Genomic DNA, 27136 nt, shown 5'->3' with positions numbered 1-27136 from the left:
CTGATTTAGGGCTGTATACAGGGCATCGCCCGGAGGGGGCTGCCCAATGGGTGCACACACTGTGCCCAGCCTCCCATGATAACGGAAGGTTACTCACGGTGATTTCTAACTGTGATTTCCCCCCAGGCGTGTTGATAACCAGCTTCGCCGTCCCGTCTCCCTGAGTCAGCCGAGAATCTTGGGAGCCATCCACCTTAACGGGAACGCGGGCTGCTGGCGAGCCATCGGGGTTTGTAACGTAGACCTGAGATCAAGGGGAGACAAAGGGATTACTGCCCAGTGCCATGTTGGACTAGGCTGGAGATTCTGTGAGTGCAATAAGCAACAGAGACAGACAGGAGAGAATGATCCCCCGGCTGCCCCACCCTAGAATTTCATTACCCTCTGCCAGTCCGCACTAGCGCCCCTCTACCCCGGTGTAAATTCCTACCACTCCCCAGGACTGTTGCTTCCCAATTCTCCCCTTCCTCCATCATTCATCTATTCCCCACCTCTCAACCTTGGCCTCTCCCAAACCTTTCTTCTTACTGCATTTGAACCTCAGGCTGCAACGCAGGAGCTACTATGTGTCCAACTGCATAGGGAGGGTGTATCGACCCTGCAATCAAAGGGGTGACCACAGCATGTGTAGACATCCCCAAGCTATCTTTGATCTAGCTCTCCAGAATAACAAGAGCAGTGAAGCTGCTTGAGTTCACATCCAGGGTCGGTTGTACAGCCTGCCATGGCTTCACAGGCATCGTTCTTTGAGCCAGCTAGATCGACGCTGGGTTGGGTCTATCTACATATGCTGCAATCACATCTCTGATCGTAGGGTAGACATGTAACCTGAGCCAAATGGCCCTGTAGCGCTAGGCCCAGTGTAGAGCCTCATTATGAGAGTGGAAGAGTCTAGAATCCCTAAAGCCCCTGGTAGTGGTACAAGGACAGGAAGCAACATACGAAGGCATATGAGTGACCTCATGCCATATTTTGTATCCCGCGCCACCACACTGCTTCCTAGATAGACTGTCAGCTTTGAGCCAGATTCTGATCTCAGTCATGAATTGATGTCAATGGAGATACTCTGGCTTGAAATAAGAACCTGGCCCTTTGTCTCCTGTTAATACCCCTCCCCCCCAAAGGCCTAGATCTAGGCAGAAGAGATATTACCATGAGTTCAAAGGGCATCCCCGGCTTGAAGTACTTGGGTGTTTTTGTGAAGTGGATCTGATAGGGAGATGTCACAATGTTAATTCCGGTTCTCTCCGCTTCCACCATATCACTGCCTGCACAGAGAAGCCACAGGATGGGTTAAGAAAAGCTGTTTCAGGACAGATTCTGATCTCATCTTCCCCACTGTCAGTCAGAAATAAATCTACCAGGGTCACTCTATTTTTATGCCATTGTAATTAACAGTAGGATCTGGCCTGGTGTTTCCAAGGTACAAGGGACCCAAGCCATGAAGGACTCTATAGATCAAAAGCTATGCCTTGAATTGCACTCAGAGAAAGCAGGTAGTCAGTGTCACATCCTTCCTGAATTGAGGACTTATTTTTGCACCTCTCCAAAGTAAACCGTTGCTCACCAGACTGCGTCAAAACCGTCACAGTAACATAGATTGAGTGGCCGATGAGCTCAATAAGGTCGACGAAACGGGCCTGCAGCATTGCTCTGGTTAGCTCTGCTTCCCCATTCCCATCAAGTATCTAGAAAGAGGGAAAGGGTTTCTTAATGTCACATGCACACACGTACGCGTGCAGCTGTTGGCTCCCAAACTTCCATGGGTTTAGAGCAACTTTCTCCAAATGCCCAGGTTGGTCTTCTACCTGGAGCCAGAGGATTGCACCCGAATGGCACAGATTGTAGCCCACTTTGTTATTAGTGTCTGGGGGAGGCACATGGTGTCCACAGGTCCCAGCATACAACTCTAAGCTCTGTAGTCTCTGCTGCTGCCCCTCTGTATTTGGGTGGTGGGGTGACACATCACAGAGCTCCTCGGGTACATATAGTTCACCGGCAGCACTTTGGCCACCCCAACATAGTGAGCAACGGTGCAGTCCCTATGCTGTCCCTTTAACTCCTCTTCTGTGGTGGCTGCAGAGGGAGCTGCATGAAGTAGGCATGTCCAGGAGGGTGATGGCAGCAGAGAAGCTTGGGCTGATGGACTACTCCCTGAGCCCACAGCCCTGTACAGGTGAGTAGCACCTACAGCCCGCTGGTGGGAAAGAATGTGGGCAGCTTCTAAGGAGCCACCTACCACTTTATACATAAGAGCACGTTGGGAATTTGTGGGGGATTATAGAGCGAATCTAGTCAAGTCACACAACTTGGTACTGCTCCATCTCATGTCCCCACCCCACACGGACCTTGACTATAGCCCTTGGTGGCGTTGAAGGTAAACACCTGATTAAGGTGATGTGCAGTTGGGAAGGTTCTTTACTACTTTATTTGTCAGGGCGCATCACTTCCCCAGCATTTCTCCTCCAAGAACGGGCATTACCTCAATTCTCTTGAGTGACTGCGGGATGCTCTTCTTCTCATCACCTATCTTCACCCCAAAGAGGACAAAGGCAGTGCCGTCTAAATCTTTCCCATAGAGGAACCTGAAAGAGGAGAGGATGGGTAAGAAAAGCCCCACGGAAACCTCCTGAGAACCTGTGGTGCTGGCTTGTGGATTATACCAAAGACATTTCCATCGCAGTCTCTTGAAAGATACCATGCGCCCTTGGTTAAAGAAAAAGGAGTACTTGTGGCACCTTAGAGACTAACAAATTTATTAGAGCATAAGCTTTCGTGAGCTACAGCTCACTTCATCGGATGCATTTGGTGGAAAAAACAGAGGAGAGATTTATATACACACACACAGAGAACATGAAACAATGGGTTTATCATACACACTGTAAGGAGAGTGATCACTTAAGATAAGCCATCACCAACAGCGGCGGGGGGGGGGGGGGGGAAGGAGGAAAACCTTTCATGGTGACAAGCAGGTAGGCTAATTCCAGCAGTTAACAAGAATATCAGAGGAACAGTGGGGGGTGGGGTGGGAGGGAGAAATACCATGGGGAAATAGTTTTACTTTGTGTAATGACTCATCCATTCCCAGTCTCTATTCAAGCCTAAGTTAATTGTATCCAGTTTGCAAATTAATTCCAATTCAGCAGTCTCTCGTTGGAGTCTGTTTTTGAAGCTTTTTTGTTGAAGTATAGCCACTCTTAGGTCTGTGATCGAGTGACCAGAGAGATTGAAGTGTTTTCCAACTGGTTTTTGAATGTTATAATTCTTGACGTCTGATTTGTGTCCATTCATTCTTTTACGTAGAGACTGTCCAGTTTGGCCAATGTACATGGCAGAGGGGCATTGCTGGCACATGATGGCATATATCACATTGGTAGATGCGCAGGTGAACGAGCCTCTGATAGTGTGGCTGATGTGATTAGGCCCTATGATGGTATCCCCTGAATAGATATGTGGACAGAGTTGGCAACGGGCTTTGTTGCAAGGATAGGTTCCTGGGTTAGTGGTTCTGTTGTGTGGTGTGTGGTTGCTGGTGAGTATTTGCTTCAGATTGGGGGGCTGTCTGTAAGCAAGGACTGGTCTGTCCCAAGATCTGAGAGAGCGATGGCTCGTCCTTCAGGATAGGTTGTAGATCCTTGATGATGCGTTGGAGAGGTTTTAGTTGGGGGCTGAAGGTGATGGCTAGTGGCGTTCTGTTGTTTTCTTTGTTGGGCCTGTCCTGTAGTAGGTGACTTCTGGGTACTCTTCTGGCTCTGTCAATCTGTTTCTTCACTTCAGCAGGTGGGTATTGTAGTTGTAGGAATGCATGATAGAGATCTTGTAGGTGTTTGTCTCTGTCTGAGGGGTTGGAGCAAATGCGGTTATATCGCAGAGCTTGGCTGTAGACAATGGATCGAGTGGTATGATCTGGATGAAAGCTAGAGGCATGTAGGTAGGAATAGCGGTCAGTAGGTTTCTGATATAGGGTGGTGTTTATGTGACCATCGCTTATTAGCACCGTAGTGTCCAGGAAGTGGATCTCTTGTGTGGACTGGTCCAGGCTGAGGTTGATGGTGGGATGGAAATTGTTGAAATCATGGTGGAATTCCTCAAGAGCTTCTTTTCCATGGGTCCAGATGATGAAGATGTCATCAATGTAGCGCAAGTAGAGTAGGGGCATTAGGGGACGAGAGCTGAGGAAGCGTTGTTCTAAGTCAGCCATAAAAATGTTGGCATACTGTGGGGCCATGCGGGTACCCATCGCAGTGCCACTGATTTGAAGGTAAAAAGCTTCAAAAACAGACTCCAACGAGAGACTGCTGAATTGGAATTAATTTGCAAACTGGATACAATTAACTTAGGCTTGAATAGAGACTGGGAATGGATGGGTCATTACACAAAGTAAAACTATTTCCCCATGGTATTTCTCCCTCCCACCCCACCCCCCACTGTTCCTCTGATATTCTTGTTAACTGCTGGAATTAGCCTACCTGCTTGTCACCATGAAAGGTTTTCCTCCTTCCCCCCCCTGCTGTTGGTGATGGCTTATCTTAAGTGATCACTCTCCTTACAGTGTGTATGATAAACCCATTGTTTCATGTTCTCTGTGTGTGTGTATATAAATCTCTCCTCTGTTTTTTCCACCAAATGCATCCGATGAAGTGAGCTGTAGCTCACGAAAGCTTATGCTCTAATAAATTTGTTAGTCTCTAAGGTGCCACAAGTACTCCTTTTCTTTTTGCGAATACAGACTAACACGGCTGCTACTCTGAAACCTTGGTTAAAGGTGGCCCAGTCACAGATCAAACTAAAATGACTCATTTGTTTTCAATTGACAGGTTTCAGAGTAGCAGCCGTGTTAGTCTGTATTCGCAAAAAGAAAAGGAGTACTTGTGGCACCTTAGAGACTAACAAATTTATTAGAGCATAAGCTTTCATGAGCTACAGCTCACTTCATCGGATGCATTTGGTGGAAAAAAAGAAATGCATCCGATGAAGTGAGCTGTAGCTCACGAAAGCTTATGCTTTAATAAATTTGTTAGTCTCTAAGGTGCCACAAGTACTCCTTTTCTTTTTTGTTTTCAATTAACCTCCTTTCTGCTGTGGTAGCCGGAGGAAGTGGCAGAAATAGTAGATGAAGGAACTGACCTGAAGCCACAGAGTTTGCTTATGGGTCAGGCCAGGTTTCAGTTCCTCACCAGAAGAAACTTTACTTTGGGAGTATAGCTTGCTGAAAATTTCCCCTCTAAACTATTTTTCGATGGCAAATTGGGTTATTTACCAAACAAAATTTTCTGTAAGAACTGTCTGCTTTCCATAGGGGGAAAAAGAAATCTATTTTTAATTGAAAAACGGAATGCCTGAAAACCCAAAATATTTAAATTTGGAAATGCTGCCATAATGCCTCAGGGGAGTTGTAGTTCTGTTGTCTCATGTGCCCATTCTCCTCAATGGGCCCGGGCTGCCCAGCCAGACAGCATCTCCCATGATACACTATGGCCAAGGACTCCCATGATGCACCGCCTCTCCTTCCACTCTACCAGCTCACAGAGACACCCACCTCGCGTTGATATGAATTCTGAGGTCCTCATTGCCATCTATGTAAAAAAACTTCTCAGATGGCTCCAACGTGACTTCGAAACTCGGTAACACTGGAGAAATGAGAGGAGAAGGAGAGAACGTTGAGTTTATAGGATTGTACAGCTGGTCAATAAAGTCAAATTGAATAAAAAGTCTCCTCCATGATGGGGTCAGGAGATTAGAGAGAGGAGAGCTCTCTGGGACAGATGAAGGACAACAGTGGGGATCCTTACCATACTCTTTAATGTCAAACTGTGCACTGAAACTCTGCTGTGGGGAGTCTTCATAGCTAGCCATGATATTCCAGGTTCCCAAACTACAGGGGGAAAATAAAAAGATGAATGAATGCAGCTAGCACATATTATGCTATGTCTGACTGGCCCTCTTTTTTCTCCAGGGAGTTTAATTGGCCTGTAATGCTAACCCTAAGCCATGCATTGATCCCAAGATGTCTTCAGGTCAATAAGATGGCCGGTGGCCATCTTAGCTTCTGGCAATCTAAAATACAGTTGCATATTTTGAGGGGTATGGGGAGCCCAACAAAATCTGCACTCCTTGGGGCAGGGGTGAAACATATTGGGTAGGAGGACAAATTCGGACGGGTTCTCCAATCAAAAAGGGTTTGGACATTTATAAGGCTCCTAAGAATAAGAACAGTTAATGTTAACAACAATTCTGGAAGGGTTCTGAAACCTCAGGCTTCAGGGCTTAAGCCAGTCTCTAAATATCAGGATGACACTGTCATGGGGACATTATCCCACATGTGTCTACTGCAGAGGCTCTTACGCTGTCCTCTGCACCATCTGGTGGTACCACTTTTGGCCACAGAATACTGGACTAGATGGATCTTGAGTCTGATCCACTCTGGCAATTCCTATGTCACAATCACTGTGTTATTGGGGATAGATTGCTCTCAATAGGAAAATAACCACGATGAGTCCACATCTGCTTTAAACACTGCTTAGGAGGCTATTATCTCCAGGAAATGCCTGTAGGGGAAACAGCTAATGAATCATACACATAAATCTTCTGTTTCACTGCCTGATCTCTGTAGGTCTTTATTACTAGGGCCCTACCAAATTCATGGTCCATTCTGGTCAATTTCTCAGCCATGGGATTTGAAAATTAGTCAATTTCACGTTTTCAGATGTTTACATCTGAAATTTCACAGTGCTGTAACGATGGGGTTCCCGACCCAAAAGGCAGCTGGGGGGGGAGGAGGGAGAGGAGAAGGTCACACAGCTGTTGTAGGTGGGGTTGTGGGATTGCCACCCTCACTTCCATGCTACCTTCATAGCTGGGCTTCCTGCAGGTTCAGGAGGTACCCAGAGGTGGGTCTGATCTCCCGCCAAGAGTGGCTGGGCAGGAGAAGAGTAAGTCCTGTTCCTCCCCAGCTCTGGGGACTAGCAGCTGGAGCCTGGGGAGCCCCCTGCCCTACCTCTCCCTTTCCCCTCCAATAGCTAGATTTCATGGGGGAGGGCTTATTTCACGGTCCGTGGCACGTTTTTCATGGCCATGACTTTGGTAGGGCCCTATTACATATGCACACAGTGATATTTAGGGCAACTTACTTGATAATTTCAGGTAAGCGATGGTTCATAGGGAAGATCCCGATTTTGCTGGGTGAGGATACAGATTCCCTCTTCACAATAATGCCCTCAGGTGTCTGGCAAAGAAAATCAGGTCAGAGATTAGAGGTGTCAGAAAACATTGTGAATTGTTCTGCCCAATACAATCACGTGGGTTTAATTTGTGGGCTTTCTAATAAAAAATTCTGAGGTTTATAAATCACCATTTAACAGTAAGTTGCTTTGGCTGCTTTAGTCGATGTGATGCAGAGACCACTTGGAAAAGGAACCCCTGTCCTTTGCAAATAACTCTTACCTCAGACCTGACAAACTTACTAGACCAAATACATGTCTTGCATGGTATTTATCCATGAGAGATAACATGTATCTACAGAAAGCTTGCAACTTATCAAGACTCAATCACTGCAAGATTACTCAGCACCCACCAGCCACAGCTGTCTGGAGGTTTGCGGATGGTTTGAGGGAGGGCATAATATACACTTCATGGACATGTCATGAAATAATGTAAAAATAAGAGAAACATAATATATAAATAAATATAAGTAAATCATTATTATAATATAATTATAAATATATTTTGAAACAAAAGCATGTTTGAAACAAAATGTTGATGTTGTCTCAAAACTATTTTTTTCCACTTCGGAAAAAAAAATTTGTGCAGAAATGTCATCAAAATCATATCAACGTTGTGAAAAATTTTGCTCTTTCTCAAAATGACGTCTGTCTGTAGAAAACTCTTTCATCAAAGACCAGATCTATTCATAGCTTACACTTCAGACCCATGCTGGCTGCACAGCTCCCTTATCAATAATCTTTCCACCCTCCCAAAGTGCTCCCAAAATCTTGCTCCAATCCTACACCCAACATCTCCAACTAAACTGTGAAACCTCCCAATCAGCATAGCTGCCCCTCCGGAACCATAGAACTTTCCTAGTCAATGACAGCAGGAAACTTTCCATGCATTAGGTTTACAAGGTGAGGCTTCAATCAGCTATTAACTCATCTCCTATCCTTACCATGTTTTTATATGTTTGCAGTGCTGTAACCGTGTTGGTCCCAGGATATGAGAGACAAGGTGGGTGAGGTCATATCTTTTATTCTGTTGATGGAAGAGACAAACTTTCCAGACACACGGACTTGAAGAAGAGCTCTGTGGAGCTCAAAGCTCATCTCTTTCCACCAACAGAAGTTGGTCCAATAAAATATATTACCCCACCCATCTTGTCTGTCTTATGTTGTATCAGAGTGTTTACATTCAGCGATGTTAGTTAAGACAGTTTAGTTTACAAAACTCAATTCTTACAGCTAGACATTGTGACAAAGTGATGGGAAAACGTCTTACTTGAAATTCAACAATAACTGGTTTCGACACTGGTTCCAGTTGATGACCCATAGAGAAGATTCGACAATAGACTGGAAAAAAATTCAGAAGGCAAATTAATGGTTGATTGCTCTGCCAGGCCTTCGGTTGGTTTATTTCACTTTAAGCAGAGCGCAATCTGAGATATCCCAGGTATACGGATTAAAATATAGGAAACAAAAGGGAAGGATGAAATTAATAGGCAGCATGTTTAAAACAAACAAAAGGAAGTTCTTTGTCACACAACACAGAGTCAACTTGTGGAACTCATTGCCATGGTATGTTGTGTGAAGGCCAAAAGTATAACTGGGTTCAACAAAGAATGAGCTAATTTCATGGAAGATTGACCATCTTGGCTGATAGCCATTGGTGGATCTGCTCCAGGTGTCCCTCGACCCCCAGCTGCCAGGAGCTGGGACTTGACAACAGGAGATGGATCACTCGAAATTGCCCTGTTCTGTTCATTCCCTCTGAATCATCTGGCACTGGTCACTGTCAGAGGAAGAATACCGGCCTAGATAGTCACTGGTCTGACCCAATTTGACCTTTATGTTCCTACTTTGGGGATTTGTTTAGATCGTTCCCCACATGCAGCTTCTGATGAGGGCTTTGTGACTGCATGCATATGTGCCAGGAGGAGTTAGGCTGAGATCAAAAGATTCTATTTCCCATAGGCCACAGAACAGCTGTGAAATGTAATGGCTGTGTCACTACCAACCTAAAATGGAACCTAAAAGGGAACTGAAAAATAATTTCGAAGTGATGGGATCCATATCCCATTCCCATCCAGGTCTAATCTGTGTATGGTACTTATATGGCCTTCTTTTCTGTAATATATGGACACCTCACAATCTTTAATGTGTTTATCTTCGCAACACATCTGCAAAGCAGGACAGTGCTTTTATTCCCATTGTACAGATAGGGGAACTGAGGTACAGAGAGGCTAGGCAACTTCTCCAAGGTCACACAGAGTTTGAAGTGAGCTGTAGCTCACGAAAGCTTATGCTCTAATAAATTTGTTAGTCTCTAAGGTGCCACAAGTACTCCTTTTATTTTTACAGAGTTTGTGGAAGAATAGAAACTTGACCACCAACCTCCCAAGACTTAGACTAGTGCCCTAAACACTTGACCATGCTTTCTCTCTTCCCCATCAATATCGAAAGCTCTGACGACTCAATGGAAAAGTCCTGAAGCATCATTCACTAATGCTTTGTACCTTGTGTTCAGAGTTGAGTGAATGATTTTTTGGGGGGGCAGGATTCAGTGGCTGAACTGAAAAAAAAAATCCCCCCAAATTTTTGTTCCGGGTCAACACGAAACGGAAGTTTGTTTGGTTTTTCTTGCCAAAAGAAAATGATGAACTATTATGATAGGGCAAAAAAGAAAAGGAGTACTTGTGGCACCTTAGAGACTAACAAATTTATTTGAGCATACGCTTTCGTGAGCTACAGCTCACTTCATGCTCAAATAAATTTGTTAGTTTCTAAGATGCCACAAGTCCTCCTTTTCTTTTTTCGCAAATACAGACTAACACGGCTGCTACTCTGAAATCTATGATAGGGCAACGCCCTTGCGTGAAGTGTATTATGACTGGTAAACGTTTTGTTTCGAGTCAAACAAAATATTTTATTTTGTTGAATTTTCTGGTGGTTTTTACTTAAAAGCAAATTTAGCTGAATTTCTAAATGGAACATCATTTCCAAACAAAACGTCAAAATGTTGTATTTCAAAAACGTCAAAATTAATCATTTTGACTTAAAAATTATTTTTTTCCAGTCAAAACTATTCTCCAAAATCAATCTGAATTCGTGAAAAGTTTTGGTCAATCCAAAACTGAATTTTTTGGAGCATAAACTATTTGTCTGAAAAATTTCACCCAGCTCTACTTGTGTTTCACCCAGGGCAGAGTGGAGTAAAATGCTACCTCTGGCATGAGTGGAGAGTTCTGTTCTGGGATCGATTTAGGTCTAATTTGCACAGGTGTGACTGATGATCCAAGGTGGAAGGCAGCGGATGATCAGGTGTTAAGATATGACTGTTCCCTTGCATGGAGTGTAATGCAAATGGTCAAGTAACAATGAATGGTAACATAGTCCTGGGTATAGGGACTTAAGAAGCCATGAATGAAATACAGAAGAATTAAAACCAGAAGACGAGAGACACAATAATCTCCACAATATGCAACCTGCAGCAGATCTAAAATGAAGTCAGTGCACCCAACGTCCAAAAGGGGTCAGAAGAAGGCAGTACCTGTAGATCCAGGTGTGTAGATGGTTTTATCTGTCTGGATGAAGATGTAGCCACTGTGGAAGGTGACCAGAACCACTTTCTCCAAGTTGAATTGCGGACTTTTGGCTTGGACAGCCACATACTGTTTGCCATCTTTCTTTATGTGTTTGGTAGGAACCTAAGTGAAGATTATTCAGTGTGGAGTTATTGGTTCAGCAGGGATAAAGTATCCATGCTGGAACAGTGAAACTTAATCATAAATCATGTTAGCAATTCTTATAAAAGTTACAAAGCTCCATAAAAATACTATGCCATAAATTTCCCCTTGATCCATCTATCTGCTCAACATCTACTGATAAAAGACATTCCAATCACAAGTCAATTGTACACATGGCCCTTATAGGGATAATAAAGCTGCTATTCCTCTCTGTAATTTGGCCACCTTGGTCCTAAAATACTAGTCAACTCCAGAACTGGCCAAAACTCGAATTTCCATTCCTTGTGAAATGCTGACATTTTGAAGGTTATTTTTGTTCAGAATTGGAACAAAACCAAAACATGTTAGTAACTTTGAGGCAATCGAAACATTCCATTTTGAGAAAATTAAAACATTTTCTTCCTTTTTTGACTGTATTTTGTATTGCTATATATAATCGAATATACAATTAAATACATTTCAAAACTCTACGTTATTTCTAAATGAAAAAATCCCAAAACATTCTATTCCAATAAGGCCAAAACATTCCATTTAAAAAAAAAATCAAAACAGACATGTTCCTGTGGAACGTTTCAAGGTTTTCAAGCATTTTCCAATCAAGAAATGTTCAGCCAGAAAACTTTCCACTAGCTCTAGCCACCAACTGAATGGGGTTCCTGTTGACTAGAACACCCACTCATCCGAAAACTCATGGCCAGGGACTCATTTACCTATACAACATATTTAATAGGCGTTAAAATACACTCTGAGCCAGATCCTCAATGAGTATAAACCAAAGTAGTTTGGTTGACAATGCTGATTTGCACCAGCAGAGGATCTGACACTTGACTGGGACAGTCAGACCTTGATTTGGTTTTGTTAAAAGGTCACAATCAACTTTAAAAAAAAAAAAAAATCACACTTCTACCTGAAAATGATGACCTGTTTTTGCTACAAATGTCCCCTAAATTCATTATCATGGAAAGAGATGAGGGATGAGATCATCAGTTCTTTCACGGCCTCTTTACACCAGGTAAAAGGGCCAAAGTGGTGTAAAAGGGCCCCTAAAAGCCCCATATCTGGCCAGGGAGGATACCTTCAGGCCCAAGCACTGAGCGATAAAGCTGCCTACTGAGGATCCCTTCATTAGCCCTGGCATAGGACGCATGCTGTTGTGGACAGGCATATCTGGACTGCAGCCCACAGGGCAGCCCTAGGAGGTTACTCTAACTTAGTCAGGTTCCTGGGGCTGTCCAAATAAACTGGATGCCGTGGAGCAGCCCAGGATAAGGATGGTGCAAAGGTGGTTTAAAGCTAACACCCATTTGTGCCTTTGATGATACATGAAAGGGGAGATTTTCAATTTCACTGCTTCCCACCCCCCACCCCCCCCGGCATCTACTTAGTTGTCAGAACTTCTGTTGTCTGGGTGGAGAGGTGTAAAAAAAAATAAAAATAAAACACGATTGTAAAATCACAAAAATTGGTAGGGGGGGCTACGATCCAAGGCAGTGGTAGGAGCTGAAATTGCTTATAACTCATTCTTTTTATATCAGCTAGACTACACTTTATTATTCTAGTGCCCAGAGGCCCTAAGCAAAGCCAAAGCTCCAATATGTTAGGTATTGTACAAATACAGGGTAAGGCCTTAAAGTCTACGAATCAGTCCCTGTCCTGAAGATCTTACAATTCATATAGACAAGGCAAAAGGCAAAGAAAGGACTACAGGAACAATGACTACTGGGGGATTTTAATCAACTGGCTAAGCGATTTATTTTTTCCCTCTTTGGTGGAAATTACCCAAAACATCCATGTTCCCAATGCTCATGATTTTATTGAGATTCTCATGATAGTCAGTATTTTTCCTTAAAGCTCCAGCTCTTGGATTCATGTGATTAGGTGCAAATCTCAGCTTTCCTGTTTTTAAACAAGGAAGTTCTTGTAGTTGCAGAGAAAAGCTTGAAAATGTGCCCCAAGTGCACCGGAAAGGCTCAGAAACCAGAAGACAAACAAAATGATCATGGGGGGGCGGGGGGGGGAAGCCCTCATGATTTTTAAGCCAATCTTGTGACTTTTTGATGCCTGACTGATGGTTTTTGAATATCTGGGGTTGGCACCATTGAAACATATATTGTGATTTGGTCTAACCATTTGTTTTACTGAGCGATACGAGGCTGGGGTTTTACGCACCTTTATTATGGCTGTGCCCATCATCCCATTGTCAGAATTCAGGTTGGTTTTGACTTGGTATAAAATGAGTCTCTTCAGAGGGAAGTCTTGTACGGTGATTGTCACCTCGGTTGGAGTGGTGAGGCCATGGGCTTCCACCACGATCTTCTCTTCGCTCTCCACTCGCAGAACGTTAGGGGTGATCAGAGTGTATCTATGAAATATTTATTCATTTACAGAAAGTCTTTGACAAGGTCCCTCACCAAAGTTCTTAAGCAAAATAAGCTGTCATGGGATAAAAGGGAAGATCCTCTCCTGGATTGGTAATTGGTTAAAATATAGGAAACAAAGGGTAGGAATAAATGGTCAGTTTTCAGAATGGAGAGAGGTAAATAGTGGTGTCTCCCAGGGGTCTATACTGGGACCAGTCCTGTTCAACATATTCATAAATGATCTGGAAAAAGGGGTAACCAGTGAGATGGCAAAATTTGCAGATGATACAAAACTACTGAAGATAGTTAAGTCCCAAGCAGACTGCAAAGAGTTACAAAAGGATCTCACAAAACTGAGTGACTGGCAAACAAAATGGCAGATGAAATTCAATATTGTAATGCACAATGGAAAACATTATCCCAACTATACATATATAATGATAGCCTCTAAGTTAGCTGTTCCCACTCAGGAGAGATCTTGGAGTCATTGTGGAGAGTTCTCTGAAAACATCCACTGCAGCGACAGTCAAAAAAGCGAACAGAATGTTGGGCGTCATGAAGAAAGGGATCGATAATAAGACAGAAAATATCATATTGCCTCTATATAAATCCATGGTACGTCCACACCTTGAATACTGTGTGCAGATGTAGTCACCCCATCCCAAAAAAGATGCATAGGAATTGGAAAAGATTCAGAAAAGGGCAACAAAAATGGTTAGGGGTCTGGAATGGCTTCTGTATGAGGAGAGATTAATAAGACTGGGACTTTTCAGCTTGGAAAAGAGACGACTAAGGGGAGATATGATCGAGGTGTATAAAATCATGACTGGGGTGGAGAACGTAAATAAGGAAGCGTTATTTACTCCTTCTCATAACACAAGAACTAGGGGTCACCAAATAAAATTAATAGGCAGCAGGTTTAAAACAAAGAAAAGGAAGTATTTTTTCCACACAGTGCACAGTCCACCTTGCCAGAGGATGTTGTGAAGGCCAAGACAATAACAGGGTTCAAAAAAGGACTAGATAAATTCATGGAGGATAGGTCCATCACCAGCTTTTAGGCAGGATGGGCAGGGATGGTGTCCCTAATCTCTGTTTGTCAGAAGCTGGAAATGAGCGACAGGGGATGGATCACTTGATGACTACCTGTGCTGTGTTTTTCCATCTGGGGCGCTGGCATTGGCCACTGTCGGAAGACAGGATACTGGGCTAGATGGACCTTTTGTCTTACTCATTATTGCGTTTCTCATGTTTTTATGTACTACATTTTAAACTCCGTCTGAGACACCCACTTCCCCAAGCATGCCTCCTGCCTCTTCATCACCAATGAGTGTCATACCCTCGCTGCCCACCTCCAAACCACAAAGCCCAGGAAATGCAGAGGAAAGCAACTGACCCATATAAATCACCTTCTCTCTCGCTGTCTCTCTCAGACACACCCTCACCATTCCTCTAGCAAGTCAACAGTTGCCTACCACGGTCACAAATGTGACACTCAGACAACTGAATTCTTTCTTCTGTGAGATGACAGGGTTCCCACGAGACAACTCTATGTTTTCCAGCTTGTGGCTCTGCTTTGTTATTTGCCTGTTGGAACTTTAACTCATTTAAAGGTGTCTTTTCTTAGCTTCATAATACCAGAATTTGGGAATTATATTATGTGGCTACTAGTAAGGAGCAAAGGGTCATATCTGAAATCTCCTTTGGATAAGCTTGCATAAATTGGTGCCAAGCCATAAACACGTTCACTGGAAAGAATCTCAAACTAAAACTCCAGGCTGGGACATCATTTTTTGAAATCTAGCTCTTGCCCCCCCACAAGATTTACACAGCATGGCCAAGCAAAGTTCTTCCTTCACCGGGACAGACGCAGCCAACCACGCCTACTGCAGACATCTCAGTAATGAGATCTGAATTCACAGGAACGTACAAATCCTCAGGCAAAATTGTTACCAAGTCTCAATCACTGATTTTCATCTCAAAACCATTTCAAATCAGTGCAACTCTGCTGACTTCAATGTAGTCCTTCCTGGTTTACACCGCTGTAAGTGAGAGCAGAATTTTGCCCAATGGGAGGGTTGCCTTTATCTTCAAATTATAGAAATTTGGCACCAGGGTTCCACTTTTCAGATTAAAAAGCTTCCAAATTATACAATCCTGAAATAATCTGAAAATGAATGAGGTTGACAAAGATCACAGCAAATGGGAAAGAGAATTTCTGGCTCCCACTTGTCATGGAATTTCAGCGAAGGAAAAATAATTAAGGGTAGGCTCCACTGAGTCTAATGAACCCCAGGTTAATATCCTCATCTGCTCAGAATCACAGGCGGTACTTACATTTGGCTGTGAGAAACGGCTGGGAAACAGACCCCGAACACGGCCACTAGATAGAGAACACATCCCTCCATGGTGAGGAAGGTTGAAGTAGTAGCTCCTACCAGGTTATTTATATTCATAGAATATCAGGATTGGAACGAACCTCAGGAGGTCATCTAGTCCAACCCCCTGCTCAAAGCAGGGCCAATCCCCAACTAAATCATCCCAACCAGGACTTTCAGAGTCCAATTTAAACCAAGAGCTTATGCAAACCACTCAGCAGTTATTAAGTTTTTGGAAGGAGCCAGGACAGCTTTCCATTCTTAATAGAATGATGTAGGAGGGATATTTGGACTGTTAGTTTGATGTTTGTTCTGTTATTTATTCAGGCTAGTGACAGCCAAGAATGGCCAAGCTCAAATCTAGGGATGGAGAAATTGATCAAAACACATCTTGTTCAGATCGCCACAGGGAATCAAGTACAAGGATTTGGAGTCAGGACTCCTGAGTGCCATTGCTGTCTTTGCCATTGCCTCATCATAGAACAGGGGTGAGCAAACTGCACCTCACCAGCCATTTTAAGCCAGCCCTTGAGCTCCCACTAGGCAGTGGGATCTGGGGCTTGCCCCCCTCTGGCGCTCCAGCTGGGTAGCAGGGTTGGGGGCTGCTCCACACGGCTCCCAGAAGCAGTGGCATGGCCCCACTCTGGCTTCTATGGGTGGCTTTGCACGCTGCCCCCGCCTCAAGAGCTGCCCCCACAGCTCCTATTGGCTGGGAACTGTGGCCAATGGGAGCTGCAGGGGCGGCGCCTGTGAACGGGGCAGCGAGCAGAGCCACCTGACCACGGCGCTGCATAGGAGACGGAGTGGGGACATGGCCACTGCTTCTGGGAGCTGCTTGAAGTAAGCACTGCCCAGAGCCTGCACCTACAACCAGAGCCCTCACCCCCTCCCACTCCCCAACCCTAATTTTGTGAGCATTCATGGCCCACCATACAATTTCTATTTCCAAATGTGGACCTCGGGCCAAAAAGTTAGCCCACCACTGTCATAGAATCATAGGACTGGAAGGGACTTCAAGAGGTCATCTAGTCCAGTCCCCTGCGCTCATGGCAGGACTATATATTATCTAGACCATTCCTGGCAGGTGTTTGTCTAACCTGCTCTTAAAAACCTCCAATGATGGAGATTCCACAACCTCCCGAGGCAATTTATTCTGGTGGTTAACCACACTGACAGTTAGGAAATTTTTCCTAATGTCCAACCTAAACTTCCCTTGCTACAACGTAAGCCCGTTGCTTCCTGTCCTATCCTCAGAGGTTAAGAAGAACAATTCTTCTCCCTCCTCCTTGTAACAACCTTCTGTGTACTTGAAAACTATTATCATGTTCCCTCTCAGTCTTCTCTTCTCCAGACTAAACAAACCCAATTTTTTCAATCTTGCCTCATAGACCATGTTTTCTAGACCTTTAATCATTTTTGTTGCTCTTCTCTGGACTTTCTCCAATTTGTCCACATCTTTCCTGAAATGTGGCTCCCAAAACTGGACACAATATTCCCGGGGAGACCTAATCAGTGCAGAACAGAGCAGAAGAATTACTTCTCATGTCTTGCTCACAACTCTCCTGCTAATACATCCCAGAATGATGTTTGCTTTTTTTGCAACAGCGTTACACTGTTGACTCATATTTAGTTTGTGATCCACTATGACTCCCAGATCCCTTTCTGCAGTACTCCTTCTCAGGCAGTCATTTCCCATTTTGTATGTCTGCAACTGATTGTTCCTTCCTAAGTGGAGTACTTTGCATTTGTCCTTATTGAATTTCATCCTATTTACTTCAGACCATTTCTCCAGTTTGTCCAGGTCATTTTGAATTTGAAGCCTATCGTCCAAAGCACTTGCAACCCCTCCCAGCTTGGTATCGTCTGCAAACTTTATAACTGTACTCTCTATGCCATTACCTAAATCATTGAGGAAGATATTGAACAGAACCAGACCCAGAACCGATCCCTGCGGGACTCCACTCGATATGCCCTTCCAGCATGACTGTGAACCACTGATAACTATTCTCTGGGAATGGTTTTCCAACCAGTTTTGCATCCACCTTATAGTAGCTCCACCTAGGTTGCATATCCCTAGTTTGTTTATGAGAAGGTCATGCGAGAGAGTATCAAAAGCTTTACTAAAGTCAAGATATCATATGACCATGGGCAAGTCATTTCAGCTGGGTGTGCCTGTGTGTAACAGAGCTGGCTGCCTCCCTAGTGCCCCTTATGGCCGGAGGCTGCTCTGCAGCCTCCTGTCTCAGTTTCCCTCTTGGTTCCTCAAATAAACTCCAGATTACTCTCCAAAGATAATTAAGACATTTCCTTCCTGGGTCCAATTTATTTAGTTCTGACACACATTGGCCACCTCAGACCCCAATCCTAGTTCAGTGTCCCTCCACTCTATGAGAGGACACTTCTTTCCTGAGCTGGGTCCCAATTTAAGGTCTCTCTCTCCCTTTCTCTTTCTCCTGCCCTTTTGAGTACGGAGTCCCCATCCCTCCTTCCTGGAGCTGGGTCCTTTACGCTCTGCAGGCCTCCTAACTGGAGATCAGCCACCTGGCTCTGACTTCCAGGGCGCAACCCTTCTCCCGGTCAGGGTCTCCAGCAGGAACCTCCTGCTCGCTGCAATTCCTCTCTTCCTCTTTCTGCTCTCCTCTGGCTCTTTATAGCAACCTGCTGCCCTCTATCTGGCCTCACTGAGAGGCTGTTAATGAGGCCCAGGTGGGCTGGACCAGTTCCCTCTTAAAGGGCCCAGTTTCTTTGTCTGAAAAATGGAGCAATAAATATTAATAAATAAGACCGCGGTGCCAATGGCTGCCAGCACCTGAGCCTTGGATGCAAAGACAATCACAGACCCCATTAAAGCCAGTGGGGAAGCCCAGCACCATTAGAGGAGACTTTACCCAAGATCTGCCTCTAACTCTTCCACAATGGTGCTCCTTCGTGGCAGGAAGTTTTTTTGTCCGTTTGTTGAGGCAGAAATTGGAGCCTCACAAAATGGAGCTCTGGGGCGGGTAGATCCTGAGCTAACAGGAGCACTCTGGAAAGAAGGACAACTTGTCCAGGGGAGGGAGAGGGATCAGAGACACCAAGGTCTAAAGCTGATCTCATGGATTAGTTGAGCAAAAACATTTGCAGTTGGGCTTCTTTTCCCAATAAGAGTTAACAATCTGTGACTCCAACACTTAACACAAGAACGGCCATACAGAGTTAGACCAATGGTCCATCTTGCCCAATAGACTGTCCTCCGACAGTGGCCAATGCCAAACGATTCAGAGGGAGTGGACAAAACAGGGCAATTTACTGAGTGGTCCATCACCTGTCATCCAGTCCCAGCTTCTGGCAGTCAGAGGTTTAGAGACATCCAGAGCACAGGGTAGCATCCTTGATTATCTTGGCTAATAGCCATTGATGGACGTATCCTCCATGAACTTCTCTCATTCTTTTTTGAACCCAGTTATACTTTCGGCCTTCACAACCTCCCCTGGCAATGAGTTCCACAGGTTGACTGTGCATTGTGTGAAGAAATCTTCCTTATCTTTCTTTTAAATTTCATTGGGTGACCCCTGGTTCTTGTGTTATGTGAAGGGGTAAATAACACTTCCTTGTTCCCTTTCTCCACACCATTCATGATTTTATAGGCCTCTATCATCTCTTTTCTAAGATGAACAGCCCCAGTCTTGTTAATCTTGTCTCATATGGAAGCTGTTCCATATTCCTAATCATTTCTGTTCCTCTTCTTTGTACTCTTTCCAATTCTAATATATCTTTTTTGAGATGCAGTGCCCAAAATTGCAAGCGGTATTCAAGGAATGGGTGTACCATGGATTTATATAGAGGCATTACGATATGTTATGTTGTCTTATCCCTCCTGTTCCTAATGGTTCTAACATTCCGTTCGCTTTTTTGACTGCCGTTGCACATTGAGCAGATGTTTTCATAGAACATAGACTCCAAGGTCTCTTTTTTGGGGGGTCACCCATCATTTTCTATGGGTAATTGGGATTATGTTTTGCAACATGCATTTCATTGTTGATAAATGTAAAGTATTTCATCTGCCATTTTCTTGCCCCATCACCCAGTTTTGTGAGATCCGTTAGTAACTCTTCTCGGTCTGCTTTGAACTTAACTATCTTTATTGTCTACAAACTTTGTCACCTCATGGTTTACCCTTTTCAAATCATTTATGAATTTGTTGGACAGTGTTGGTCCCAGCACAGATCCTTAGGGGACCAGTGTTCCCTCTAATTTTTTACATCCAAGTGCAGAATGAATTCTGTTATGTGCATCAATATGGAGGTGACATGTGGTGGGGGTGGGGACTCTGGCTGGGGGTGTGGGTTCTGGGGTGCAGGCTGCAGCGGGGAAAGAGGACTCCCCCCAGCCCTCTCTCGCGGCACCAGCTCTGAGGCTGGGGGAGAAGTACCTTGCCCTGCCTTCATGGCCCTTGATAGCCTGCTGCATGGCTTAGAAGGAACTTAATGGGGGACCCAGCTATTTTTAACCTGTCTCCACTATGAAAACTGAGTTTATTCCTACCCTTTGTTTCCTATCTTATAACCATGTACTGATCCCTGAGAGGACCTTGCTTCTTATCTCATGACCTTTTTCTTTGCTTAAGAGACTTTGGTGAGGGACCTTGCCAATGGTCTTCTGAAAGTCTAAATATAGTATATCAACTGGATCACCCTTCTCCACATGTTTGTTGACACCCTCAAAGAATTTTAATAGATGATGACGCATGATTTGTCTTTACAAAAGCCATGTTGACTCTTCCCCAACAAATAGTGTTCAGCTAGGTGTCTGATAATTCTGTTCTTTACTATAGTTTTAATCCATTTGCCTGGTAACAAAGTTAGGCTGACCAGTTGTATTTGCCAGGAACATCTCTAGAGCCTTTTTAAAAAGTCAGCATCACATTAAACATTCACCTGTCAACTGGTAATAGAGGTTGATATAAGCAATCGGTTACATACCACAGGTATCAGAGTAGCAGCCGTGTTAGTCTGTATTCGCAAAAAGAAAAGGAGTACTTGTGGCTCCTTAGAGACTAACAAATGTATTAGAGCATAAGCTTTCGTGAGCTGTAGCTCACGAAAGCTTATGCTCCAATACATTTGTTAGTCTCTAAGGTGCCACAAGTACTCCTTTTCTTTATACCACAGGTAGTAGTTCTGCAATTTATATTTGAGTTCCTTCAGAATGCTTGGGTGAATCCCACCTGGTCTTGGTGACTTATTACTGCTTAACTTATGAATTTGTTCCAAACCCTCCTTTTATTGACATCTCGAGCTGAGACAGTTCCTCAGATTTATCACCTAAACAGAATGGCTCAGGTGTGGGAATCTCCCTCACATCCTTTGGAGCGAAGATCGATACAAAGACTTGATTTAGCTTCTCTGCAACAGCCTTCCTCGAGTTGCTCCTCTAGCACTTGGATCATCCAGTGGCCCCACTGATTGTTTGGCTTCCTGCTTCTGATGTATTTAAACATGATTTTGGTCTCATCTGTTAGTTGCTTTTTATATTCTTTTTGGCCTACCTAATTATACTTTTATACTTGACTTGCCAGAGTTTATGTTCCTTTCTATTTTCTTCAGTAGAATTTGACTTTCAATTGTTAAAGGATGTCTTTTTGCCTAACCGCCTCTTTTAGCAGTTGTTTAGCTATGGTTGCATTTTTTTTGACCCTCTTACTGTTTTGTTTTTTTTAATTTGGGATATATGTATAGTTTGAGCCTCTATTATGTTTTTTGAAAAGTTTCCATGCAGCTTGCAGGCATTTCACTTGTGACTGTTCCTTTTAATTTCTGTTTAATTAGCCTCCTCATTTGTAATTCCCCTTTTTGAAATTAAATGCTACTGTGTAGGTTTCTTTGGAATTTTCCTCCCTATAAGGATGTTAAATTTAATTACATTATGATCACTATTACCAAGTGGTTCAGCATACTCACCTCTTAGACCAGATTATGTGCACCACTTCGGTCTAAATCAAGACTTGTCTCTCCTCTTCTGGGTTCCAGGACTAGCTGCTCCAAGAAGCAGTCATTAATGATGTCTAGATATTTTATCTCTGTATCCTGTCCCAAGGTGACATGTTCTCAGTCAATATGGGGGATAGTTGAAATCCCCCATTATTATTGGGTTTTCTGTTTTTGTTGCTCTCTAATCAGCCTGAGCATTTCACAATCACAGTCACCATTATAACAGGTTTCAGAGTAGCAGCCGTGTTAGTCTGTATTCGCAAAAAAGAAAAGGAGGACTTGTGGCACCTTAGAGACTAACAAATTTATTTGAGCATAAGCTTTCATGAGCTACAGCTATGAAGTGAGCTGTAGCTCACGAAAGCTTATGCTCAAATAAATTTGTTAGTCTCTAAGGTGCCACAAGTCCTCCTTTTCTTTTTTAGTCATCATTATGGTCATTGGTATAGTCCCTCCTGCTATACTCTTACTGCTCAAGCAAGGAATTTCTATCAGAGATTCTATGATATTGTTTGAGTCATTTAAGATTTTTACTATATTTAACTTTATGCTTTCTTTCACATATTGTGCCACTCCCCCACCAGCACAACTTACTCTGTCATTTCTACACAATTTGTATCCTGGTATACTGTGCTCCATTGATTATTACAGTTTCTGTAATGCCTATTATATTAATATCCTCATTTAATACCAGGCATTCCACTTTGCTCATCTAAGTAGCTAGACTTCTTGCAGTTCTATACAAATACTTATAAAATGTGTCAATTTTTCCATTGTCTGCCTTCATAGGATGGAACTAGACTCTTTTCTGTTTGACTGTTTCTCCTCAGTTCCTACCTGTACTTATTGGGGACGTACGTCTGTCATTTGTGAGTACTGCACCCTTGCAAGATATGCAATCGTAAACCTGGGGATTTAGGGTTTGACATGTCTGATCCCCAGTACCAGGGGAAAAAAATATACAAAGTTAAAATTGAAACTTATCAAAAGCATGTGGCAATGGACAAAAATCCTAAAGCAATGCACTAATGCCAACAGGGGAACTATAAATATACACAATAAACTAAATTGGATTGAAACAGACACCGGATAGTGCTGGCTCATAGCCATGGGTAGCAAGAAGGAGCTGAGTGGAGGCTGGGCAGCTCTGCCTATCTGTCCTCAGCACAGGGCATGTTAGCCCTGCTAGCCAAAACACTCTGATCTCTAATGCAGGCACAGATGCACCCCAAGAGTGGAATATAGACAAATGTTCCAAGAATTTTTTTTAAAACTTATTCTAAGTGCCAATGCAAAAAGTAACCCCCCAAAGGGGTCCAGCTACAAGCCAGCAAAGAGTTAATGGGAAAGTCAGTTATCAGATAGTTTCCGATAAAATGGTTTGATTTCCTGGCATTGGACAAGCTATTTGCTAGTGATCCAAGTCTAGACATTCTCCAAAATATGCAAATTGCAAAATATTAGACTATAGCTGCAGTCATGATTCCATTACTAAGGTTTGCACCAGAAGTCTATGGTAAGCTTAATGTCAATCCCCCCCACTCCCATACATACAATCCTCTGACTTTTATGGGACAGGACAGTCTTTGGTAAAAGGGTTAATCGAGCAATGTCTGTTGGCCTCCCTGGCAGACGGTTAGTATTTTAGGAGGACAGGCCTGACTGTCCCTGACCCTGCATTGCACCAGCCTCCAACACAAACTGCTGATCATGTTTGGTGGGTAGATTATGGACTCTGATAAAGGCCGAGTTTGTTGGGTTTGGGTCATTTCCAGAAATCTCCTGGGTGATTGATATCGTTTGCAGAATGCTCTCTGCTCCATACCTACCCTCAGCTTTACCTTGAGTGAAGCCCTTTCTGCCCCAAACTTACCACTGTTGGGTTTTGTTTTTATTCTGGGTTAGATCTAATACCAGAAGAGGACCTGTTTTTCCTGCTGTGGCTTAAGCATGGCTGACACCCCTTCAGATCAACAGTGTAGTCCCTCCGGCTAGTCATCTTGTGCCTTCTCCCAGCCCAGGGTAACATGGGACTGGGTTGGGGTGTTGGATTTTTACAAGTGGGTTCACTTGAGTGCCAGCCCTCACAGGCCATAAAATTTCACCCAGTTACTAAGCACAATCACTTGCGTTTGACTAAAGTCTATTGCCAGAAAGGCAGCCAATCTTTATTTGAAAATCTCAAGAAATGGAAGATCCACCACTTCCCTTGTAGTCTGTTCCAAACGCTAATCTTCTTCACCATTAAAAAAATATACATCTTGTGTGATTTGAAGTAGCCTGGTTCTTGCTATTCTTTTCTCTGCTAGATTAAGGAGCCCTTTAGTATCTGGTATTTTTTCCTGCATGACTAAGACCACCAGTCCCTATTTCACAAAAGTCATAAGATAAGAAGGTAAGGTATACACTAAAGGATTGAATAGCTTGTAATAGAACTGGTGGAATAGAACCACCTAAGCATAAATGGTTCAACTTGTCCATAGCCATGGGGATTTAGTTTAAGAACCCTCAAACTTTTGCTCTGCATCCACACTGGTATTGTTCTCATACTCAGACTTTACGGTTAGAAAGGGCCACCACCATCAGCTAGTGCAGGAGGACAGACATTGCAGGCCACAGAACCTCACCCACTCATTCCTGGAATAGACCCCGAACCTCTGGTCAAGTTACCGAAGTTTTCCAATCATGATTTAAAGATTTCAAGTTACAGAGAACCCACCATTCGCACTCGTTTAAACCTGCAAGTGACCTGTGTCCCATGCTACAGAGGAAGGCAAAAAACCTCCAGGGTCTCTGCCAATTTCACACAGGGGAAAATTCCTTCCTGACCCAAAACCTGGTGATCAATTGGATACCGAGCATGTGGGCAAGACCCAGCAGAGGAAATCTGGGAAAAGAATTCTCACAGTAACTCAGAGCCCTCCCCACCTACTGTCCCATCACTGGCCATTGGAGATATTTGTTGCTAGTAGTTGCAGACCCTAACCCTTTCTTCTTGTTCCAAATCATTTCTGTTGCAGTACCCTCAAGGGACCTGTTCCAGAGCTCCTGCAATAGCTTCCAGAAGCAGTACATTCTACAAGGTGCAATAAGGGACAGAAGTGAGAGGACTTGTGGAACCCATTTGTGTTAATCCCCGTCCACAATGGCACCAGAATGATTCCAGTTTAAACAGCCAAATTCTAACCAGTACTTAAACAAGCTCAAAGTGAATCTACAACAACTGGTTATTAGACTGCTTGGAGAGAGTAAGCACGCTGGGATGTGCATGTAGGGCGTTGCACATCTTGTTCTTAGGATGGCAAATAGTGTTGACAAGCCTAAAAAGGCTTATGGAGAACAAAGCATTAAGGAGAACATGGATGGCAGAGTGTTTGCTGTAACTCCATGCTGCCTTCAACCACAAGACAAGCAAAACAATACACTCCAGCATATGGAATCTGCAGACCTGCTACAGCGCTAGTGTGAAGTCAATAGCTCCCCCCGCTTCCTGTTAGAAGGGATATGTGGAATACAGTACCTGTCCATCTGGACAAAGGTATAGCTACTGTGGAAGGAGACAAGAACCACCTTCTCAAGTCCAGGGTGACCTGTGGGGGGTGCATGGCCTGGATGAACACATACTGGTTTTGCTTGGAATCTTTCTTCTTGTCTTTGATGGGAACCTGAATGAGAAGGAGATCATGGATCTGGGCATTCTTACTGGTTTCAGTCACCAGGACGAGACACTTTATGCAAAAAGGCTTTGTAGTGATAATGAATTTTAATACATTGATATTGACAAGACTTAGTAAGAGAAAGAGTCCATGAAAATCAAGGCTGTCAGGAGCCTTTTACTACCCAGCCATACACACAATTCCTCCAGCAGCACTGAGGTATCATAAGACAGTATATCTGCTCAGTGGAGAATACTCTTGTTGTAAGGGGATTCCCTGGATGGCATAAAGCTAGAAAAGGTGGCTCTTTGCCCTCCCCTCTTGTAGCCTGTGTCATAGCATACATGCTCTGAGGAAATGGGGGTTTGACTGAAGCAGGCTCTGTACTCAGGCTACTTCCGACTACTAGCACCCCACAGGGAGCGGTTGGTGTAAATTAAAGTTGCTCTGAGGATGATCTAAATTATGCCAGAGGCTGGACCCAGAGTACAAAGAGGGGCAGAGGTGGCTTAAAACTGCATCAAGTGTACCTGGGATGGACCAGATAACCCAGACTTTTTAAATAAAGCCTCATTTACAGACATTCAACATGTTTATAGGGATTTAAGGGACAATGTATTCTCCAATCAAGTCTCACCAAAAATATTACATCTCCAAAATACTGTATAATTGAGGTGCTGGCTGTGACTCCATGATTAAAGTTGATACCATGACTCTTTTATGGTTGCACCTAAGGATGGCTGCTTCTGGCTGAAACGAACAGCCGATAGATACATGGTCTATGGCAAATTCACCACAAACAGACCATTGCAGGAGGAACCGCTTGGAAACCAAGTGGCTGTAGGAGCAGAAAGGCATGGAGATTTTATTGGACATCTGTCAGTAACTAGAATAGCAGCATTCTTAGATAGCACTGGTCATCAGGAGATCTCAAAGCTCTTTACAAAGGTCAATATCATTGGAATGGGGGTGCACTCACCTCTCACAAGCACCCACTGGCTGAGTGAGTGTACACACTCTCTATCCAGTTTGTGGTGGGCCTTTGCTGACTCAACCCTCCAGCCAGTCACACACAGTCTGTATGTGAAATAAAAACAGGTCCAACAGGGTTCAGAGTAGCAGCCGTGTTAGTCTGTATTCACAAAAAGAAAAGGAGGACTTGTGGCACCCTAGAGACTAACAAATTTATTAGAGCATAAGCTTTCGTGAGCTACAGCTCACTTCATCGGATGGGCCTCTCAAGTTGTCCCTGCTCCGGTATAGAGCGGTGGCCCAGGGCTCCCTCCCTGGGGGCAATGTCTTTGCCTTCTCGGGGCCTTTCTGGCCTCAGCTCTACAACTGGGTCACTACAGTTCAACTCCCCTTCTGGGGTGCCTCAAAGTCCAGGCCTCTTTCCCAATGGCTGGTGGGGGGGAACCTAGACCTGCCCTCTACTCTGGGCTATAGATTGCAGCCATCCACCATGTCCCTTTAAATAAACTGTGCTGTTGCTACAGTTCCATGGGCCTCTTCATCCTTACCTCAGGGCCTTGTCTTGGTGGAGACCCAGCAGCTAGCCTAGAGCACCATCCACTCTCCTCCAACTCTAGCAAGGACCTGATCTCAGTCTGGCCCCTGCAGCTCTTCTTATACTAGCCTGCTGGGCCCTGATTGGTTGCTTTCCACACAGTCACTCTACCCAGCTTGGAGGACCTCTCTACTGCCGTTTCCTGGGGCAGGGTGTGGCAGGGCCATAAGGCGTCCTGCAGGGAGCCTCAGGGCCTAATCCACCCTGTTACAATCATTATGCCCATTTTACAGATGCATAGTTATAAATAAA

The 27136-nt window shown here is 44.0% G+C and overlaps 1 protein-coding gene and 1 long non-coding RNA gene across 2 annotated transcripts in view; both read right to left on the bottom strand.

Annotated features, from left to right (window-relative positions):
- LOC119846023 (venom factor-like) overlaps positions 1–15722 on the bottom strand; it is a 58078-nt gene extending 42356 nt beyond the window's left edge. The window contains exons 1-11 of the mRNA XM_038379131.2: positions 15652–15722; positions 13124–13316; positions 10759–10915; positions 8491–8561; positions 7131–7225; positions 5793–5875; positions 5540–5630; positions 2483–2585; positions 1568–1688; positions 1153–1268; positions 98–244 (exon numbers count right to left, since the gene is read on the bottom strand). Coding sequence (XP_038235059.1) covers positions 98–244; positions 1153–1268; positions 1568–1688; positions 2483–2585; positions 5540–5630; positions 5793–5875; positions 7131–7225; positions 8491–8561; positions 10759–10915; positions 13124–13316; positions 15652–15722 — 1248 coding nt within the window. The remainder of the gene's footprint in view (positions 1–97; positions 245–1152; positions 1269–1567; positions 1689–2482; positions 2586–5539; positions 5631–5792; positions 5876–7130; positions 7226–8490; positions 8562–10758; positions 10916–13123; positions 13317–15651) is intronic.
- Positions 15723–24853: 9131 nt separating this feature from the next.
- On the bottom strand, positions 24854–26895 carry LOC122458384. The gene is made up of 3 exons (XR_006278409.1): positions 26838–26895; positions 25955–26449; positions 24854–25326 (listed from the first exon to the last, which is right to left on the bottom strand). It is a non-coding gene; the product is annotated as an uncharacterized LOC122458384 (long non-coding RNA).
- Positions 26896–27136: the final 241 nt, after the last annotated feature.

Source organism: Dermochelys coriacea, chromosome 20, assembly GCF_009764565.3.
Source record: "Dermochelys coriacea isolate rDerCor1 chromosome 20, rDerCor1.pri.v4, whole genome shotgun sequence".
Lineage (NCBI taxonomy): Eukaryota > Metazoa > Chordata > Testudines > Dermochelyidae > Dermochelys > Dermochelys coriacea.
This window is presented reverse-complemented; position numbering and strand designations above follow the sequence as displayed.